Raw genomic sequence first — 15,497 nt, forward strand, 5'->3', positions numbered from 1 at the left:
CAAACTTACTTTTGGCTGGCTCAGGGGACCATATGGGATGCTAGCTACAGAACCTGATTCAGCTCTGTTCAAGGCAAATATCCTAAACAGTGTGCTATCACTCAGCCCCAACTTCTTGTGTTGCAAACCAGAAGCCAAGTTTCATAACCTCAATTTCTGTCATCACTTTTGAATGCCACATCACATAGAGATATTTTTATAAATTTTTTGTCTTGATTTATTAGGTACATTATTTCATATAAATTCTAGAAAATAGAAAAAAATAAATACATTAATTTTTTTCTGAAAGGGAGTAAGTACTGAACACTGCTTTTGAAATGTCTTCACATTCATACATAGGAGAACTAGAAAAATTATATATGTGATCTCATTTCTTCCACTTCAAGGTCAGGAGTTTGTTTTATCTCAGATTCTTCCAGAGAAAATTTCAAGTATATCACTGGAATGAAAAGCAAAAGTCGGTGGTTATAATGGGATTATATGGCACAGGTCTGGCATTGTTTTTTTTTTTTTTTTCACCCTTAGGAGTGAGACCTTGACTTTGATAGAGCCGAAATCTTTCCCCCTGGAAAAACGCAAGGTTTTCCAAGCACCTAATCTGGGAAGCATACTGCAAGAACTTAATGGTAAGGAGAAGCAGAGTGGGTGACTGAGGTTTGTAATGATGTGAACTAAATGGTATGAGGATTCAATTTTTATTGAGAACAGATGACGCAAGAGAAAGATGGAGGCCATAACTGAGATATGGCCAGGTGTTAGTCAATTTTCAGTCAATTTACTATATCACTACTCACAAACTATGAAAAGAGAATAAAGTTCAGTATTGAATCCTTTTCTTAATTTAAATCATTTTCTTAATTTAAATATTATTTATGTTTCCAATTTAGAACTGAAAGATGTGCAGCGCTACTGGGGTAAGGAAAGATTACATTATCACCAAATTTATCCTCACAATACTTTATAATTTTTTATTTTCTGGTAGATCTCATGTTTTCAGACTCATATTTACCATTTACATATGCATATATATTGTTTTTTCATTGTTATTTTCCTCAAGAACAAAGTAAAATTTCTCCTAGTTCCACTTCAGTAATTTTCAAGAATCTTCTTAGAGTCTTTAATATGAGCATCTCCATCACCCAATCTTATAATTTTTCTACAGTTCAAATGGACCTGAAAGATCCTGGAAATAACCCAGCTATTGCCATTTCTTCAAATGGAAGAGAAGTGAAACTTGTGTCCTATCAGAATACTTCCCATCAGAAAATTTCATGTAATAGTTGCAATAATTATGTCCTGGGCTCTCAAGCTTTCAAATCAGGGAAGTATTACTGGGAGGTGGATGTGTCAAAAAAACAGGAATGGGTGGTGGGGGTACATCAAATCACTCCACAAATAACACCCTTTCAATTCCAGAAACAGTTTGATTCAAGTTCATCTTTAAGATACTTTCAACCCCAGATAAATATTACAGGTAATCTAGATTTGGGTTTCAACGTTCGTTCAAGTTTTTATTCCCAATCACAATTCTCTGAGCCTTATGTGGCACAACATGTTTGCTCTACATATGCGCCTAACTGTGGCTACTGGGTTATAGGGCTACAGAATCATTCTATGTATAATGTTTTTGTGGATTCTTACACCTCTAATCCTGGGGTCTTGACTCTTTCCATGACTGTTCCTCCCCGTCGTATTGGGGTTTTTGTTGACTATGAGGCACGCACAGTCTCATTTTACAATGTCACACACCATGGGTTTCTCATCTATCAGTTCTCTTCATGTTGCTTTACTCATGAAATAGTTCCATATTTTAATCTTAAGAACTGTCTTGGCCAAATGACGTTGTGTTCACCAAACTCTTGAACTACCATAAACTCTCACATTTTCCATATAACATTGAAGGCTTTGGATGTTTCTAATTCACTGAACTTACCTATGCATGTGTAATCCTTTCTGTTCTGTCTTTTCATATCTTTTGATTTGCACATATGTCACTGATTAATAATTTTTCTTCCATGTGTTATAGATATACTGTGTTGCTTTAAGAAAAATCTTACCTAGCTTACCATTTTCACTGCTCAAAATGGTGAGGCCTTATTAAAAAAAAGACTACTTTTTTTTGAGATTTGAGGGCATATATCTTTTTTTTTTTATTTTAATTTTGATCATAATGGCTTACATATCTTTCACAGTAGTATTTTAGGTACATATTAACATTGAATCAGGGGAATACCCATCACCAAATTTGTCCTCCTCTCATCCCAGTTCTCTTTTTGCAACCCATATACCCCACCCCAACCCATCCCCTGTGGTGCTAAAGTAGATGGTCCCCTCTTTTTCTAGCTTACTATTAGTGATCATATATCTGTTTGGTCCTGGTACCCTCTCTTTTATCCCCCTCTATTTAAGAGGCGGAGCTAGATAAATTGAGTTATGTAGCTTTGTTTGAAGGAAAGAAAAGCAATAGATTGGGGTACAAAATAAGAACAAATAAAAAAAGGAAATCAAATACACTGAAAATGGACGAAGTTCTTCTAGAGGCTTTTAGCTTAGTTTGAGAGAGGATGTGAAAAAGGTAATTGAAACACCACAACAATACAGAAAGAAATATCACATTAAATATACAGTGAGCACTACAGCACTAATCAAGCACCACACAATATTCTCGGTTCTGAAATCAAATCATGCTGAGTGCAAAAAGAAAGAGAAAGATAAGATAAAATAAAGTAAAATAAAATAATATAGGTGACATCAACTTCAATCTCTACACCAAAAAAATACGTCAAAAAATTGATCAATCAATAAATATGTGGAAAATGATTGTTTTATGCTTTTATTTTCCTTTTCTTTTTCTCCCTATTTGCAAATCAATCAACATCATACATCACATCAACAACAAGAAAGACAAAAACCACATGATCATATCAGTCGATGCAGAGAAGGCATTTGACAAAATCCAACATCCTTTCATGTTGAAGACACTCAGCAAAATAGGGTTAGAAGAACCTTCCTCAAGATAGTTATAGCAATCTATGAAAAGCCCACAGCCAACATTATCCTTAATGGTGAAAAACTAAAAGCATTTTCACTAAGGTCAGGAACCAGGCAAGGCTGTCCACTCTCTCCATTCTTATTCAATATAATCTTAGAAGTCCTAGCAATAGCAATCTGAAAAGAGAAGGGAATCAAAGGAATCCAAATTGGGAAAGAGGAACTCAAACTATCTCTTTTTGCAGACAATATGATGATATACATCAGAAACCCTATAGAGTCCACAGTAAAACTCCTAGAAACAATTAACCATTACAGGAAAGTGGCTGGCTACAAAGTCAATACACAAAAGACAGTAGCATTTCTCTCTACAAATAACGAAGTAGAGGAGAGAGAGAGACTAAGAATACAATTCCATTTAAAATAGTATCAAAAATATTAAGTACCAAAGAATTAACCTTACAAGGGAAGTGAAGGACATATACCAGGGGAATTTAAAAACACTTCATAAAGAAATTGAAGAGGATCTAAGGAAATGGAAGAACATCCCATGTTCATGGGTAGGAAGAATCAACATAATCAAAATGACTGTCCTACCCAAACTTCTGCATAGATTCAATAAAATCCCCATCCAAATCCAGGCATCATTCTTTCAAGACTTAGAACAATCAATCATAAAAGTAATCTGGAACCACAAAAGACCCAGGATAGCCAAACAGATACTGAAAAACAAGAAGCTGGGTGGCATCTCTTTACATAACCTGAAGTTATACTATAAAGCCATAGTGATCAAAACAGCATGGTACTGGAACAAAAACAGAGCCTCAGACCAGTGGGTTAAACAGAATTTCCAGACATAAATTCGCAGATATACCGTCAACTAATATTTGACAATAGAGCCAAGAACTCAAAATGGAACAAAGAAAGTCTCTTTAACAAATGGTGTGGTACAACTGGAAAACAGTCTGCAAGAAACTGAAAATTGATTCATACCTCACTCCTCATACAAAAGTCAACTCAAAATGAATTAAAGACCTTGAAATTGGATCAGAATCTATAAAGTTTATTGAGAAAAAATAGGCAGAACACTCGAAGACCTATATATTAAAAAAGTCTTCGAGGATGGAACACCAATGGCAAGGATTTTAGCATCAAACATAAACAAATGAGATTACATCAAACTAAGAAGCTTCTGCATGGCGAAGAAAACCCAACTTAAAACAAGAAGACAACTAAATGAATGGGAAAAAATTTTTGCACTCAACACATCAGATATAGGGCTGATAACAAGACTATACAAAGCATTTAGAAAGCTGAATCCCCCAAAACCAAATAAAGCCATAGAAAAATGGGGAGATGAAATGAATAGACACTTCTCCAAGGAAGACCAAAAGATGGCCAACAAACACATGAAAACATACTCACCTTCACTTATCATTAGGGAAAATCAAATCAAGACAACAATGAGGTACCACCTTACACCAGTGAGAATGGCTCACATCAAAAATAATGGGAACAATCTGTGTTGGTGGGGATGCAGTATGAAACGCACTCTCATACACTGCTAGTGGGAATGCCCCCTACTCCAACACCTATAGAGAACAGTCTGGAGAGTGCTCAAGGAACTCAGAATTGAGCTGCCATTTGACTCAGCAATTGCTCTCCTAAGTATCTACCCCCAAGTTGGAAGGACATTCATCTCAAAGTATGTGTGCACCCCACTATCGCAGCACTCAGTATAATAGCCAAGTCTTGGAACCAACCTTGATGTCCAACAACAAATAAGTGGATCATTAAGATGTGGTATCTATACACAATGGAATACTACATGGCAGTCAGAGATTATACAATCACAGACTTTGCAGCAACGTGGATAACCTAGAACATATTATGTTAAACGAAGCAAGCCAGAAGATGAAAGATAAACACAGAATGATAGCACTATTGAAGTACCTAGAATATACACCAGGTATACAACCAATAACCCACGATTAAATTACAGGGTGTAACAGGATAGAAAGCTCAAACACTGTAATAATCACCATATACTGGGGAGTAGAGCCCAAAACAAAGGGAAGAGAAACAACACAAAGCCCGGCTACACTTTAAATCATAAAGAAACCAGCAACAGCAGAAACAGCAGTGTAGAGAGAACAGGTATGTAATTATCATTTTACTAAAATGGCCCATAATAATTTACTAGGGATCTTATACAAGATTACAGGTAAAGAATATGATGGGAAATTACTGAGTCCAAAGGAAACACTTCATAACATATATTTGAATGCCTTAACCTTACCACATTTAAAATAACCTCTCAGTTTTTCTGTCTAAAGGGGTTCCTGGATAGAAAGGGTGAACATCCTATGATGGTACCTCGGTGCTCAGTCACAAGAGGCACCACACTCTGCTTGAATCATGAAAATGGCCAGATAAAACTCTTTAACATACCCTTTATTTCTAGAGTATTCCTTCTTTTAGGACCTGAAGCACATGACCAGCCTGATCACCAAAGCAACAACCATGACCTACAGATTTTTACCACAGGGCCTAAGCATCGAACACGTTCAACCAAATTAATATGCACTTGCTCTTATACCCTACTTCTCATTACTTCATATTTTGTTGTTGTTGTTGTTTGATTGTTGGTTTGTTTTGTTTTGTCTTATTTTTCCTATTCTCTCTTCTTGTCTCCCTCTTCTTCCACCTTCTCCTCCTCACTATCATCAATTCAATCTATGTCAAATAAAAATCACATGGTTACCTCCTCTATAGGAAAGGAAAGCTGACATATAGGGTGCTGTGGACAATACTGCAGAGAGGAAACACCTATAAAATAGACCTCACTAACACAATAGTCAGTACTCAAGACACGTCACCTATACATATCCAAAAGTTGATCTATTAGTTTCCTTTCCTTTCAAGTACTATACTTACCTATCTTTCTGTACTCAACGAACCTCTTGCCCTCCTCACCTCTCTACATTAATATACACCTAAGCTAATTTCTACATGTTTATATGTGGGCAGGAGCACACAGAGATAGGAATCCTCCTTAAGGATGAAACCTAAACCACAAACAACACATACCTATACCCTATAAAACCCCTCCCATATACTATTCCCTCTCCCTCCAGAAATCCGACTATCCCTTCATCCCTCAATTCCACCCCCGATATCCCCACCACATTATAACTCTTCACCCTCAGTTCTTTATCCATTAGGCATCAAGACCGACCTTCTACCCCCCAAAAAAGACCACTTTTAACACATTTGTTTACTATTTCGGTATGGGAGTTAAGTCATTCACTAATGAGTGAGAGCCCCTAATGGTATGTTAGAAACCCAGGAAGGTCCTCATTTATTAGTGTGGAAAACCATATGATAAATATTATGTACTAGAGCAAAGTATTATATGTCTATTGTGTCTGAACTCAAATATTTTGTCTTCATATACTAATGGTGTAATATTGAATAACATATTGTTTATTTGCCTAAAATAATCCTGTTAGAAAAACTGCCAAACTTGTTTGTATTTATGACAAAATAAATGTTTTTTTGTGAAGCATTTGCATTTTAAATGAATAATAAAAAGTTCCTATATTTACTGGAATATATCACCTTATTAGTGTCTCACAAAACTACTTATTGCCTTCAGAGGTTCTGGTTTTACTTTTAATCAAAGTTTCATTTTTAGAATCATGATGCTATTAAGCCTACTTTAATTTTCTCTGGATAAATATTCACGTGTGCATGATTTGTTTCTATGTTTCTATGTATTAAAGAATTACACTCTAATTCAACTAAATTGTGAGAAATTCTGTTTTCTCTATGAAAAAATAAAATTTATTTTCTGTACTCTTGTTAAAATTAAGGAACTGTTTTTAATATGTTACTATATTATTTTAACAACAATCCAGTTTTGATTCAGCTTTTACTTTCTCATTGTGAACAAAATAAATACATATTAGGTTGGGGCTGGAGAAATGATGCAGTGGGTAGAGTGCTTGAGGCCAACCTATTTAATTCTTTAATGCAGAGTCCGGAATAATCCCTGAGCCCAGCAGAATGTGGCCCAGAACAAAATGCATGTTAGTTTTTATTCAACAAATGAACTTTTGTTTTTTCAGGTACACATGAGGGCCTGAGAGATAATATAAGAGGTAAAACACTTGACTTGCTGATGTGGCAAGTCACCACTTTGAGACCTGGCATTAAATATGGCCTACAGAACACCTCCAGTAGTTATTATTGAGTACTTATATGGAAAAAGCCCCTGAGTACTGTTGGCTGTGGATCAACTTTCACCATCCCCACCCAATGAAAACAACAGAAAAGAGAATGATTTATATTATTGTATAATTTTTAATTTTTAATTATTTTTATCAACTGTTTATAACTATTGCTCTTTTCACATATCTTTAAAATTTCATTTTTTTAAACTTAATTTTAATTTGGGCTTTGTTAAGTTTTTTGGGGGGTAACCCCAGTGACATTACTCCTGACTATATGCTCAGAAATCACTCCTGGCTTGGGGACCATTTGGGACACTGAGGATTGAACTGAGGTGTGTCCTGGGTCAGCTGCATGCAAGGCAAACACGCTACCGCTGTGCTGTCATTCCAGCCCTGAGCTTTGTCCATATTTTAAAGTTTTTGTTTCAGTCATTCATTAAAAATTAAGATTGTGAAGAGCATAGCCATGAGACAGAAATTACTGGCAACAGCAGCAATGGATGGGTCTAGAGATAGCTAGAGGTTTTTGGACTCAAAGAAGCTATTTTGAACTGAATGCACACATATAAGAGCACGGATGCTTTACTCTGTAGTTTTACATACTTTCTATTTAAGGAGTCCACAACAACTTATAAAAAGTACCACCGTCTGCAAATGTCACAAAGTGAAAGCAACACAGAACTGCATCACACTTAGTGAATGAAGATGGTTGTTCTGAAGACCCAATGGGCTTGACATGACAAGATTCTGAGGAGAAAATTTTGTGTGTATATATACTTGTATATATACTTAGATTTATATCTAATTTCCCATAGCGCTTTGTAAAGTTGACCTAAATTTTCATTTAGATCCTCGCCATCCTGTATTCCATTTCCCTATTCTACAAGGTTATTATCCATTGAAAACATCTGTGTTCTTTAATTATTAACAAAGTATTCTCCAGGGATACTTATCTTTGCACATCTTGAGATGCCCAGTCCTTCAATTCTAGATAAGATATCTAGTTATAAAGAAATAAATATCTGAATTTATATGCACAATATAAAATATATCCATAGTGTAGGACTTCCAATCCTTATAGTAGTTCCCAGATCAGATGAAATATTCTGCTAATATGTATATTAAACATAGGTTTCCTCTCACTTCTTTTTCTTTTTATTTCTTCAAAAACTATTATCTTTATTTAAGCACCTTGATTACAAACATGATTGAAGTTGGGTTTCAGTCATAAAAAGATACCCACCTTCACCATTACAACATTCCCATCAACAATGTCCCCAATCTCCCTCTTCCCCCCCTCACCCATATATATATTTGAGATAAGAATTTTACTTTTCTCACTCATTAACATTGTCACCATCGATGTCAATTTAGTTATTTCTCTAACTGCACTCACCACTCTTTGTATTGAGCTTTATAACATGAGTTTGTCCTTCCAGCCCTCATTGCTATTGCAATGAGCAGGGTATATGTATCTCCATTTTTGTGTGTCCTCTTTTATTTCTTGAAACAAGATTTAGTATTTTTCTTTGTATAGGTCCTTAACCTCTTTAGTTGAGTTGACTCCAAGATATTTGAGTTTGTGTGACACTAATGTGAATGGGATTATTTTTTAATTAAAAATATCATTATTGGTGTACAAGAAGGCCATTGATTTTACTTATTAATTTTGTCGCTTGCCACTTTGCCATATGAATCTATTGTTTCTAGAAGCTATTTTGTAGAGTATTTAGAGTTTTCTAAATATAGTATCATGTCATCTGCAAACAGTCAGCGATTTATTTCTTCCTTTTCTATCTCTCAACAAAACAAACAAACAAAAAAACTCACCTTATTTATGGGGCCGGTGAGGTGGCACTAGAGGTATGGTGTCTGCCTTACAAGTGCTAGCCAAGGATGGACCGAAGTTTGATCCCCCGGTGTCCCATAAGGTCCCCCCAAGCCAGGGGTAATTTCTGAGCACTTAGCTAGGAGTAATCCCTGAGCATCAAATGGGTGTGGCCCAAAAAACCAAAAAAATAAAATACTCTATTTGGATGCCCTTTATATCTTAATCTTACCTAATCTGACAAAAAATTCCAGCAGTATGTTGAATAGGAGCAATGAGAGGAGGCAGCCTTGTTTTGTACCTGATTTTAGAGGAAAGGCTTTTAATTTATCTCCATTGAGAATAATATTTGTCATTGGTTTGTGGTAGATGACCTTGACTATATTGAGAATAGTTCATTTCACTTCATGTTAATGGAGAGTTTTATCAAAATGTGTGTTGGACCGTATCGAATGCTTTTTCTGTACCTATTGATATGATTATATGGTTTTTATTTTTCTTCTTGTTGATATGGTGTATTATATTTATTTATTTACAGATGTTAAACCATCCTTGCATTCTTGGAATAAAACCTACTTGGTTGTGGTCTATGAGCTTCTTGATGAGTTGTTGGATCCTATTTGCTAAAATTTTATTGATGAACCTTGCATCTGTGTTCATCAGGGATATTGGTCTGTAGTCTCTTTTTTGTGGCATCTCTGTCTGGTTTTGGTATCAAGGTGATGTTAGCTTTGTAAAAACTATTTGGGAGTGTTCCTGATTCTTCAATTTCTTGAAAGTTCCTGATAAGGAAGGATCTTACTTCTTAGTAAACCACCAGAAAGATTTCTTGGACTCAAAGTGGTGGATAATTTTCAAGTGTGTATCTGTTCTCACCAAAATCAATTAGAGGATTTCTTTTCCCTAATCTCCTGTGGACCTGCAGATAACAGCCATGTTAGTTTGTATTTCTTAGTCAGATGTATATTCACTTTAAAATATTTGATAGGTCCAGACATAACTTGACAATGTGATAATTTCTTACACAATATATAATTATAAATTTAAAAGATATTAAGCATAATATTTACAAAGTTACTTGTTGGGGCTAGAGAGAAAGCACAGTGATCGGGAGTTTGCCTTGCAAGAGGCCAACCCAGGAGATGGTGATTTAGTTCCCAGCATCCCATGTGATTCCCCAAGCCTGCCACGGACAATTTCTGAGCACAGAGCCAGAATTCACCCCTAAGTGCTGCCAGGTGTGATTCCCACCCCCAAAAAAACCCCAGATAAAAAAATTAATGTTGGGGCTGGGAAGATAGCACAGAGGTAGGGCATTTTCCTTGCATGCAGCTTATTCAGGACTGATAGTGGTTGGAATTCTGGCAGCCCAAATGGTCCCTGGAACCTGCCAGGAACGTTTTCTGAGCATAGACCAGGAGTAACCCCTGAGCGCAACTGGGTGTGACCTAAGAGAAAACCAAAAAGTAAAAAATTACTTGTTGCACTTGTGTTGTCGTCAACAGCTTGTCACAATTTTGCAACAATCTAAAATGAATTTCATACATGTACTAGTTACAGCATTGTATTATAAATAAGTCACTATAAAAGCATATTTCTGCTAATACTGGAGATGCATGCTTGATTTACCAATAATGCTCTCTTAACATGCTCACCTGCCAACACTTGACTATTAAGACCTGTCAGTGTACGTTACTACTGATGATTTAAATTTTTAATTTGTGTATTTAGTTGAAAAATTAAGTGACCACTGTTATTTTAGACCTCTGTTACACAACAGATGAAAGTTTATAAATGGTTTTCTCTATAATTCCTTCTCTTGGAGATAGTTAAAAGGCTGGAGCAAGAATTGCATACCAGAGACCCAGTTCAGTATTTATTACTGCATGCTCCCTAGACTACTGCCAGAAGCAACCCAAAGTACGGAACTCAGAGTGCCCTAAGGATAAAAGTTTGGTTCAAAATCCAAAGTAAAATCATTTTTATTTTAATTTTTGGCTTTTGGGTCACTGGAAGCAGTGTTTAGATATTATTTTATATTATTTGTTCAGCTAGCAATAAAGCAATAATAGAAGATAAGAGAAAAGAAAGCATTCATATAAATTTGCCAGAGAATACATGTTAAAGACACAGTCTCCTATATAAACTAATATATAAAATTTGCCAGAGAATACATGTTAAAGACACGGTCCCCTATATAAACTAAGTTCTACCTTCATCACTGAGTTTCTAGAGATTTATTTATTTTTGGTTTGGGGGATACATTTGGCAATGCAAAGGAGTTATTCCTGGTGCTCTGCTCATAAATAATTCCTGGTGGTATTCAGGGAACCAAATAAGGTATCCAGGTTGTTTGCTAGGCAAATATCCTACCCACTGTATTTTCTCCCTAGATCCAAGAGTTATAACCATGTTCTTTTCCTGGTGTTGAAATAGAGACACATTTGCAAATAAAATTTCATCATAAATATAAATTCTTACAAAATTAAATTCTAATAAAAGAGTAACTTTCCTTAGTTTTCAGACTTTATTTTAACAGGTTAGAAGTTAAGGAGGTCCAGAGGAAGTAGCTAGCCAAGTATTCTGATAGCTGTTTCCTCCTTATCAAACAAACCTCAGTTTGTTTAAGCTGTAACTGCTTACCCAGTAAATGGGCTCATTGCAGAAGAATGTGGTGTTTATACTAGATGTAACCCAAACTCGGGTGTTCATTGATACATTGTTCCACTTGTACACAACTGCCCTGGCATCTACTATTCACGAGCATGATTTATCCAGTGCTATATCCTGGAACTGACAGGCCAAAGATTAGAGCTAAACCCAGATGAAAGCCGAGGCAGTGTGTATTTCTAAAACAAATATTTAGTATCTGACAAGCTCTGGTTAATATTAATTCATGATAGAAAGCAGTCAATTTCAGCTGAGTTTATGCAAAAATCTATTTGGGTTTTGTAAATCGTTTTATTCAGGATTATAGTGCAGAGAATCAGACCAAAAGGAGGCTTCTCTAAAATAAAAATTCTGTAAATCTATATGGAGTGTCAAAAATAAATAAATAAATAAATAAATAAATAAACAAACAAACCCAGCCTGTCTGGAGCTACCAATGGGCAGCTTGTATTCAAAAGATAGGTTTGAAATAGTTACTACATCTGAAGTTCTGAGTGGCTTTTGTTGTTATTGTAGTTGTTTGTTTTTGTTTTTGTTTTTTCAGATATAGCAAGACTTAGTTTAGGTTCCCACCAGAACTAGAGTTACATGCATGTGGTAATTACCAATAATCTAGTTGAAAAAAAGAATGAGTTTGGATATCCTTACCTGAGGCAGGAATTATTCTATTCATTCTAAGAGCAAAGAAATGCAAAATGAGATTAGTAATACATTTTAAGATGCTTTGGGTAGGTGGACTGTTGATCATGGAGGTCAGTTCTTATAGACCGGTGAGCTTAACAGGGGATAGATTGTAGATGGTTTGGGGCTGATACCAGAGGAAGTTTCTTTAAAAAGAATCATATGATCCAGAGTTTGAGAAAATAGCTCAAAGGGCAAGTGTGGATGCTTTGCATGCAGGAGGTTTATTTGATCTTAAAAACATTACAAGAAGAGATATTAGAGAAATTCCCTTACTGCTCTTAAGAACAACTGAGTGTGATTCAAAACTAAAGAAATAATTGTTTCTGATATTTTAAACTCCTTTTCTTTGCTTTTGTAATATGAAATTTAGGCACCCTAATTTATAAATTTCACCTAAACAATGTTTGAACTCCACACCACTACCAGTGTCAGAATTTCTCCACCAACAGCCTTTCTAATCCTCTATCCCATCTATTCATAAACTTAAAAAAATTACTGTAAATTGTCTTAAAAGTTTAAAATAGTGTTAATGTCTATGGTTTTGATACTTGAAGTAAACTAATCACTCACTCATCAAAATTTCCCAATGCAGGGGCCAGAGAGATAGCATGGAGATAAGGCATTTGCCTTTCATGCAGAAGGTCATTGATTTGAACCCCGGCATCCCTTATGGTATCCCAAGCCTTCCAGGAGCAATTTCTGAGCCAGGAGCCAGGAGTAATCCCTGAGCTGCTGGGTGTGACCCAAAAACAAAAAAAAATTTTTTTTTCCAAATGCAAATAGTATACTGATGTCAAAGATATTTATTTTGGATGAATTTAATATGATTTCCAAAGAGACATATTTTGAATTAAGATAAAACCTTTACTTTTTTTGTTTTGGAGGGGGCACACCCGGTGATACTCAGAGGTTACTCCTGGCTATGAGCTCAGAAATTACTCTTGGCTTTGGGGACCATATGGGACACTGGGATCGAACTGAGGTCTGTGCTGGGACAACCTCATGCAAGTCAAACACCCTACTGCTATGCTATGACTCCAGCCCCAAGATAACACTTATATTGTGGACTGGGGAAGTAGCAAGTATGGCTCTTGACTTCTTTCAAACAAGATCTCCAGGAGTGACTTCTGAGTGCAGAGTCAGGAGTAAATAGCTTCTGAACCTTGCCAATACCAGAAAAGAAAAAAAAAGAAAGAAAAACCTGGAGCCAGGGTGATCCCTAATACAGAGTTGGGAAAAATCAGGGAGCACCACTGGGCATGGCTACCCACAAAAACAACACCCACCTATCCCTTTACCCGCCAAAAAATAAAGAGTTTAATTCAAGTTAAACATTAATTTCATGGGGTCCTTGCTTATTTCCTAGATTGATTTGGGAGTCTCGGACTTGAGATTCATAGATTTCCTTGGCTCAAAGTCTTTCTCAACTGATTGAGCTTTTACTCCTGGCACCACATATGGTACCACAAGCACCACCAGGAGTGATTCTTGAGCACAAAGCTAGAGCCAGTCAGCTGGAGAGAGTACAGTAGGTAGGATGCTTTTATGTTTTGGCAACTTTGTGAAATAAGGATATTGAATAGAAGGTCAATTCTGAGTTCTATTGCTCTACCCAAAATGTTTCTTAAGTTGTTCTGAAAGCCAACACATATATTTTAATTTATAAAAATGTAAAGGTAGAGCATAAAAACCGGCTAAGCTTTGCAAAAGCCGGCTCCCTGTGTGTGACACCAGGTGGGGAAAATCCGCGAAAGTACACCGGCCCAGTGGGGCTCAACTGTGAAAGACTGTGAGTGTGACCTGTCTATGTCTGTCTACTGTCCTCTTGCGTGAAACTCTTGCGAGTGGGGCAAAAAGAGCCTCCAGAAACCTCGCTCGCCCAGACGCCATTTTCAGGGAGGGACTTCAGAGCATAAAAACCGGCTAAGCTTTGCAAAAGCCGGCTCCCTGTGTGTGACACCAGGCGGGGAAAATCCGCAAAAGTACACCGGCCCAGTGGGGCTCAACTGTGAAAGACTGTGAGTGTGACCTGTCTATGTCTGTCTACTGTCCTCTTGCGTGAAACTCTTGGGAGTGGGGCAAAAAGAGGCTCAGAGAAGCACGGCCACTCCGCTTCGCTACGCGGCCGTGCACTCTTTCTAAGGAAAGAACTCCATTGCAACAAGAAGGAAAAATCACACTAAGAACGGCGCTATATCACAGAAGCAAACATTTCTCTCTGGACTGTCTTCTCTGTTGCATGCTCGGGCCTAAGATTTGACCCAGTGTGAGGCTTCATCCACGGAGGACTCCCCTCCCTTAGAGGCAAGTCAGCCCATCCAGAAAGGGAGGAGCCAGAGGAGTGTGCTGCCTGCATCATATAGACAATAAATACCACCACAACACGTAGAAAAATCCACAATACAAGTGTGACAATGGGGAAACAACGCAGGCCAGCATCAGACATAGGGAATGAAGATGACAATTCTGAGGACCAGATAATGACTGAACAACTAATCAACCTCTCAGATAAGGACTTTAGACTAGCAATATGGAAGGTGCTCAACAGACTCCAAGAAACCATGGATCGAGTTGAACAGAACACTAATAAGAAACAAGAAAATATGAAGGCAGAAATGACAAAACTCCAAACTGAAATAACATGTCAACTAACAGGACTGAAAAAGTCAGTAAACGAAGTGAATGACAAAATGGATAAGCTCTGGGACAGGGTATCAGAAGCTGAGAATAGACTTGGTGCTGTGGAAGATGAGATACATAACAATTCCATACAGCAGGAGAGATTGGACAAAAAACTTAAAGCAAATGAGCAGACAATGGAAAAATTAGTCAAAGAATGGGAACAGACGAAAATAGAAGTCTATGATAAGATCAACAGAAACAACTTAAGAATCATTGGAGTCACAGAGACCCAGGAAGAAAATTTCCAGGAAGAATCAATGGTCAAGAACATCATTAAAGAGAAACTTCCAGAGCTAAAAAATATATGTGATCAAATCCTGCATGCCCGAAGAGTACCAACCAAAAGAGACCCCAGAAAAACCACCCCAAGACACATCCTAGTCACAATGACAAATGCCATAGATAGA

At 36.7% G+C, this 15,497-nt stretch overlaps 1 protein-coding gene across 1 annotated transcript in view; it reads left to right on the forward strand.

Annotated features, from left to right (window-relative positions):
• LOC126018485 (tripartite motif-containing protein 5-like) overlaps positions 1-15,497 on the forward strand; it is a 69,280-nt gene that overhangs the window by 17,271 nt on the left and 36,512 nt on the right. The window contains exons 5-6 of the mRNA XM_049780619.1: positions 526-626; positions 1,163-1,374. Coding sequence (XP_049636576.1) covers positions 526-626; positions 1,163-1,374 — 313 coding nt within the window. The remainder of the gene's footprint in view (positions 1-525; positions 627-1,162; positions 1,375-15,497) is intronic.

Source organism: Suncus etruscus, chromosome 9 (assembly GCF_024139225.1).
Source record: "Suncus etruscus isolate mSunEtr1 chromosome 9, mSunEtr1.pri.cur, whole genome shotgun sequence".
Taxonomy (NCBI): Eukaryota; Metazoa; Chordata; class Mammalia; order Eulipotyphla; family Soricidae; genus Suncus; species Suncus etruscus.